General features: G+C 40.5%; 1 protein-coding gene across 2 annotated transcripts in view; it reads left to right on the forward strand.

Moving 5' to 3' along the window:
- Nucleotides 1-3,163: 3,163 nt before the first annotated feature.
- The window catches only part of spty2d1 (SPT2 chromatin protein domain containing 1), a 5,414-nt gene continuing 968 nt past the window's right edge, over nt 3,164-7,609 (forward strand). Inside the window, exons 1-4 of one of the 2 annotated variants that reach the window (XM_037682729.1) lie at nt 3,164-3,493; nt 3,802-3,919; nt 4,016-5,581; nt 6,008-6,167. In XM_037682729.1, coding sequence (XP_037538657.1) covers nt 3,431-3,493; nt 3,802-3,919; nt 4,016-5,581; nt 6,008-6,167 — 1,907 coding nt within the window. In that variant the 5' untranslated portion in view covers nt 3,164-3,430. Of the gene's footprint in view, nt 3,494-3,801; nt 3,920-4,013; nt 5,582-6,007; nt 6,168-7,609 lie in introns of those variants that run through there. The other variant, XM_037682730.1, reaches the window with a different exon arrangement.

Below are 7,609 nucleotides of genomic sequence, written 5' to 3' on the forward strand. Positions count from 1 at the left end.
ATGACCAAATTAATTTACACAACGCGCAATTGTCTGACACACGAGGTGAAAGATGGCCGCACACTTGCTCTCAAAAATGTTTAGATCTGTAAAAAAAACGTTCACTTTCAGTAGTCCGGACTGTTTTTTAGGAGACACAATGTCAACCTGTGGGAGGAAGAGAGGAGGGTGCAAACAAAACAACAAATAAATTAAACATTAGGCAACATAAAGTCTATTTTTATCAAAGAAAATGTAAAATGAATTGTAAAATTTGTGCAGATAGTGATTCAGGGAATTAACATCCGCCCCACTAATATTTTTGGTCAGGAGCTGCCCCTGCTCAGTATGAGTATGTGTTGTGAATAACTCTCAGCTACTACCACATCAAATTTTAACTCAGTTTCTGTGAATGGCTAATGTGGATTTACTGTGGCGAGCATCTTGAAAAAGATTAACTCGAAAAGTTAATCTTAGTTGTAAATATACATCCAATGATTACTTTCTGCTTCATTATAATGCTTTTTGTATAGTATACAAAATATTTGATAAAGTTTTACGTTTCTTTAAAATTCTTCCAGTGGTTTGTGAGAAGTTGTATTAACAGACAAACACAGACACACAGAAGCAGGATTTTTTTTTTTTCTATTTAGAAAATAAATCATAGAGATGGAAAGTCTAATTTGACCTTTACATGTTTTCTCCCTGTAGTCTTAATGTCCTGGTTATAAAGAAAAGGACAAATCCTGGACCTGCCCAGCATCCTCGTCACTGTGGCAACCAGTTTGTGTAGCAGCATTCTTCCACACAGACTTCTCTCTGATCACGATTTACCACACTACACCATCCTTCAAACATCCCACCCCCCACATTGAGATCAATTTTACAACTTTTAGAAAGTAACGACTCTTATATAAGTTGAATTATTCATGTAGCAATAATAACTTCCGCCATAATGAGCATTTTGATGACTGATGCACAGGGCATACAATAATCTGTGGAAGAAAAGAAAACTAGAACCTGTTCGGCGCATGCGCGTTTAGACAACAGAAAGGGGAGGGGAAGGGGAAGTCACATGACACATTTTCTTTCTTTTCTTCCCCCTGTTTTTTTTTTTTTGTCAGGGATTGCTTTCTGTGGAAACGTCTCCCTCGGTGGAAGATGAACCGACAAAGGGGAGAGCAGACTGCCACAGGCAGCTACACGGAACACGAAAAGTTCCTGTGCTGTGCTTTATACACCGGATACGGAAACAAAAGTACAAAATATCTTTATGTTAAGGGATGTCCGGAAGCACAGAGTACAGCGTTCTTATTTAACAGCAATTAAATAGTGTGCCTATGAGCATGCGCCGTTCTCCTTCCGAGACAAAGTATGACAAGCTGTGAATAATAACGAAAGCAGTTAGTGACTCGAGTCAGTCAGTCACTTAATGTAATAAAACATAAACACACTGGTGATGCGATCTGAACTTTAGTTAACACGTAACTAGCTAAACTGAAGCTATTTGTTCATGTTTGTTTAATTCAAACGCCGGTTTTTCATGTTGACACTCACCACCGTTGCCGGAGAGACCATTTCTTTCTTTGTGCCGTCCTTGCCTTGCAAAAGGTGGTATTAAATTGTGTGAAACTGCCGTGAATCCTCGTGTTTGTGTTGCTCTTGCAGAGATGCCGATTGTTTTTGTCCTCGATCACGTAGGCGGTCCCAACGTCCAGTAGGCGGAGACAGACAAGCAGGAACGTGAGCGGGCCTACAGGTTTAGCCAATAGGAGCAGAGATTATACGTTTAGGGGCGGGCAAAGCAGTAAGGCACGCCCTAATAGGTGGAGCCAGGCTGCTGTTTACATATCGAAGCAGATGGCCTTTATTTACATTTATGAAAAAATGAAGCTGTTTGGTATCAAGGGTCGAGTTTATAGTCGATTGTGAGAGACGATCCGACGTTGATGGATTAAGTTGGATCAGAGGCTTATTTCGAGCAAAAAGCCTGCAGCTTTGTTTAAAACCTGCACTAATTTGAGCTGTGTGTCATCCTGTCATTCCATAAAGTTTTTATTATTATTATTTTACTTAAGACCCCAGCAACCCCTTATGCAATATGTACATGAAGCTTGAAGTCTAATAATGAATACAAAGTAAATCTACACTCTGTCCGAACTATGCAGGCCTATGAGAGTCTTTTTTCTATATTTCTTTTGGGGTGAAAACTATACATCATTACATCCTGATGCATGTTCAATAATCCAGGTACAAAAATCTAAAAAAGTTAAGTATACATCATTGCTGTTGGAAAATGTAGAACATTTGTAAAAAAAAAAAACCCCAGCAAATTTCAGTGCAGGCAGTTTTTCATATAAATGCATTTTGTTGTATTTTACAGAAGCAGTGTAGCTTTTCTAAATAACTGAAATATTTACAGATAAATAATTTATCTACTGAATTGCACAATATGTAGTTTGACGTCAACTGTAGTTTGGATGGAATCTCTAGAAATTTTAACAAAAGTGGCGACATCTTGTGTTTAGCAAATGTCAAAATATCTTTTGGCCTTTTTTTAAAGTTACTAATGCGCATGCGTCATTTGGGCACCACGCCCTCTAATATTTTTCTTGCTACTTCCGGTTAAACCCCAAAGCATCGCATTCGAGCATCATCTGCCTTATTAACTGTGAAAGCGTCAACGGCAAAACGGGAAGTTCAGTCGCACATTAAATCAGAAAACATTTTATACATGGAATAGCTTGTGCAAATTTAAGTAGGACGCCATTTCAGATATAAATTCCAACCACAGTAATGAAATACTTTTTAAATGTTTTAAAGTTTTTCTCTACTAGTTGGAGCCTCTTCTCCTTTTTTTGTCAAGCAAGACAAATTCCTTTAAATGTATTCTTACATAGCCAAAATAAACCACCCCTCTTTATTGAACGTGTTTCCTCTTGCGCAGAGTCTTTGTGCGCAGACAGAAGCGGAAGGACGTGTCATGAATTCTCTCGCTTCTGCTCGTTACTCTTTGGCTGTTAATTTTCTGTCATTCTGTTACCTTTTTTCAAACAACACTGGACGTATTAAGTTACTGGTTGCTGTGGGAGTCGTTTTCATAGCGTTTAATAATACACACATTTTTGATGGATCTTGCTTTGGTTTCCCATGTTTTCTGTACAACGAACCAACTCGTCCGACAAGAATCTCGGCTAGCTCACGATAACAGCTGTAAACGTATGATTAGCTAGCTAACATCGCTAGCACACGTTATGTAAACGATGAAGTAAAATACCATTGACTGTTCTTTGCACGGTTTTTTTTCTCACTGTGCTTGACAAAGCGTGTTTCATCTTTTATAGCTGTCAAGCTAAATCAAGCTTTGTAACACTTAAACGGCGTATCGGTCTTAAGTTTTGGTTGGGTTTTTTTCAAATCAGCAACTGAGCTAGCATCCTCTGCTCTCAAAATGATGGATTTTGATAATGTATTGAATATCGCCTCACAAAACCAGGGCCACAGCAATGTACAGGTGAGTTAGAGATCGTCGCTTACTATAATATGTAGATTATGTCTGTAAAGTCATGATAACCTAATGCTGACCATCTGTGTCAGTAGCTAAATGCTAAAACTCCTAACTTCCTGACACGTGTGTCAAATGCCTATAAAACTGTCTGTTGTAGGTCTCATAAGGGGAGACCCTTTGAGAATGACATCAAATTACTTTATGTGTGAGCCATTTTAGAACAGTAAATTTATGTTCCATGTAAACTGTGGACACTATGTTACTATTCCATTTTTACCCACTAAACTTAAATGTGTTATTTGACGTTCTTGTAGCAGAAGAGATACAGTTTACAAGCTGGACCTCCCAAAAAGGACCCAAAGTCTAAAGGTGTAAACCCCGCTGCTGTGCAGGCGCTTCTGAAAAAGCAGTACAGTGAAACCAGAAAAAAAGGTATTCATGAAATTAACTAAAAAGACATGCTGACATTTCATTTATGTGCTTCAGATGCTTTAAGTGTTGACATGTTTTATTTTTCCCTCTTTTTAGAAATAGAAATGAAGAAACAGAAGGACGAGCTATTAGCAAAGAGGGTTGAATTGAAGTCTGATCGCAAAGCAAGAGCCATGGCTTCCAGAACCAAGGACAATTTCAAAGGCTACAATGGCATCCCTGTGTTGGAAATTCCTAAAAAGAGAGGTTCAAAACTTGATAAGCAGCTGGATGAATCAGATTCTGAAAGATTTAGAAATGACCTAATCAACCCACTAGATGATGAAGATAATTATGAATATGAACAGACGGATTCAGAACCAGAGCAAGAACCAGAGATGCAAAGACCAGGGAGAACCATAGCTGCTAAAGTGACTAGCAGCAGCAGCAAATCTTTTTCTAAAAAACCCTGTGGTCAGCCCAGACCTGCTTCTTCTACCTTGAACTTTGCAGACTTACTCAAATTGGCTGAGAAGAAGCAATTTGAGCCGGTTGAACTAAAACCGAAGGTAGTAAAAAAGGAAGAGAGACTCCGCACAGCTGATGAGATTCGGGAACTGGAGATGGAGCGCAAGGCTAAGGGACTCGACAAAAACAGGGACTCAAAAGCAGAGCCCCCCAAAAATAGCAAGTCTCAGCCTAATTTGGTACGAAAAAGCACTCAACAGAAGGAACAGAAATTCAGCAAACCACAAACCCAAAAGACCTCTGTTGAGAAGCCAGCTTTCCCCAGTGACCAAGGCAAGAAGCCACACCTGCCACTATCAAATGACAGAGGCCTTTCTTCGTCTAAATCCTCTATTAGTGATCGAGAAAGAAGTCGAGACAGGGTTTATCACAGTGATAGGGAAAGACCTAAGGCTAGCATGTCTGGTACATCAGGTGCTATAAAAAGTAAAATTCCATCAAAAGTCCAATCATCTCAGGTCTCAGCCAAACAAGGAGGCCCCAGACCCTCATCTGCCACCCAAAAAGTCAGCACCTCAAGTGACCTTAGCTTCAGAAGAGACAATTTGTCATCCCATCAAAAAGGAGCTTCAGGTATTTCAGGGAATAGGCCCTCTAGTTCATCTGGACCAGGCCAGAAGCCTCAACAGGGGAGCTCACACCAGACCAGACCCATTCAAGGAAGCTGCTCAAAGCAGGGACCTACAGTTGGAGGCATCAAATCTGGTAAGGGAGAGCCAGTAAGGCCTGGCTATAATTCCACGGTCAAATCGAATAGCAGTTCAGGAATGAGACCGTCTTTGGGTGGTCCTCCTAAGGCAGGAAGCCAACCTCAGGGAAGGCTTGGAGGCACCATCCAGACCAAACCTGGTAATGCACCACAGGTCAGGCCTAGTGGAAGTGGCCCACGTGGTCACCCAGGAAGTGGCGGGTTTCAACTTCCAGGAGCTGGGACGGGGAGACCTGGCAGTGGAGGACTGGCACCAGGGCGCCCAACTGGAAGTTTTGGATCCGGACCTGGAAGACCAAAGTGCACCGTTGTGTCAGAAACCATCTCATCCAAAAATGTTGGAGGAGCCAGGCCAGGAGTCCCACCTCGGCCAGGCATGCAACAGAGACCTGGGGTGGTGCCTAGACCAGGCATGCCACCCAGACCGATGATGAACAGACCACCAGGTGGGAACCAAGAATAAGCTAATTTTATTGTCAGAGATCTGATATCCACCATAATTTAGTTTTCAAAAGCAATAGCAGAAATAAATATTCCAAGTGTTTCTGCTGAAACAAATGCATAAAAACTGACCTAAAAACATCCCAGCAGTCTGTGCCTTTTTAAATGTATACTTAATATTTTATAAACTGCATGAAACTACAGTGGGAGTTCCAGGGCAAAGGTTTTGTTTGCTAAACTCACCTGTGTCAGCAACACTACGACAGTCTGACATTATTGCTGGGTCACAGAGCAGCAGCCTTTCTACCTAACAAAAACCGATAAAACATCTGCATCATCAAGCTTAATTTACCTGTTAACATTTTCTGCTGTTTCAGTTTTTAAAATAAAATAATTCAAACTTGACTAAAATATTCTTTTTTTTATTGCAGGACCAATGTTACCACCCATCACATCTGCCTATAAGAGGAAATATGAGGACGAGGAGGAAGAATATGACCCAGAAATGGATGATTTTATTGACGATGGAGGTGAAGAGCAAGAGGAAATTTCCAGGCACATTCGGGAGATTTTTGGCTACGATCGATCGAAGTAAGTCTAGCCCTCAGATTAAAAATATACTGGAATTTTCAGACTATTGAGCGCACCAGAATATAAGCCGCGCCCACTAAATTTGATCATAATAATAATTTTGTACATCTATAGGCTGCGGTTAGCTATAAGCCCCAGGTGTTTGTTTTATGTACACAGAAAGATTAAAAAAAAAAAAACTTGCATACACAAATACTTACAGAAAATTTTTCTTTCTTTCTTTTCTGAACACTGCCTGTAACACGGCTGGTTAATAATAATAATAAAAAAAAGAAATACAGTACTAGGGCTGTCATGATAAACAATAAATCACTTAATCGCATGATGAATGAAAATTATCAACCTGATTTCATTTACCGGCTTTATCGTTTCTTTGTGTCTCTCTCTCTCTCTACTGTAGACACGGCTAAACTCCGGCTCTCTTCAATGACCCCCTCTCTTTCTCTTTAAAATCTGCTTTAACGATCCAAAATCACGTTTTTGGATCGTTAAAAGCAGCTAAGCTAAGAAGCTAAGCTACGAGCTAAGCTAACAGGCCGACCTCGGGAATAAACCTCTGTCTTGTCGAGCTCCAAAATTCACAGTTGAAACCGGTGCCTTTGTGTAAAAAGTTGTTTTTCTCTGAAAAAAGAAGCTGAGAACTTGTTGACTGATTTTATTATTAAAAGCTTTGTGTGAAAAATGCTATGCTAAAGAGCTCAAACCAACGAGCATCCACCATGTTAGCCCATGTCACGTCAAGGGCCCTCCCTCCCATTTTTCTTAAAGAGACGCTGCTCAACTAGCCATGCTTTGGTTCAAACAGTCTTATACTGTCATCTGGTGGTCAAAAAAGGTACTACATGCCAAACAAATCTACATTTCTTCCAAAATTTGACAAATATTGTTAAATTTCAAACAATATTATCGTTTATCGCAGTGATTTCTGAGACAATTAATCACCAAGCAAAAATTGTTAACGTGACAGGCCTATACAGTAGCCTACCAGGAAGTCCCTGATCACTATCTTCATATACCTCCTGCTCCGCTGTCAGGATCCACTGGCATTGCTCCGCACATGCAGGGGAATCCCATCTCAGGAGGAGAGCGGATTTCCCCCTTCCCATTATCTCCTCCCCTCCCCGTTTCATTGGTTCACTGTTACCTGTTCGGTAATTTCATTGGTCAGAATATTATTATTTTAACTTGTATACAGATAGTCTCATTGAGTCACAAGGCCCAACCCCCAAAAGAGACATGTAGGGCAGCTCTGTGAGCACTCGGGTGTGACGGGGCTAAATGTTTTGGCGGCATGAAGCTCGTTAGCCCATCCAAAAAAAAATAATTGTAAATTAGCCGCAGCATTGTATAAGACACAAAGGTTCAACGCCAGTGGAAAAAGTAGCGATTTATAGTCTGGATATTATGGTAATCTTATTTAAAGAGTGAAATCTGAGCTACAG

Source organism: Nematolebias whitei, chromosome 10 (genome assembly GCF_014905685.2).
Source record: "Nematolebias whitei isolate Nwh7 chromosome 10, NemWhi1, whole genome shotgun sequence".
Taxonomy (NCBI): Eukaryota; Metazoa; Chordata; class Actinopteri; order Cyprinodontiformes; family Rivulidae; genus Nematolebias; species Nematolebias whitei.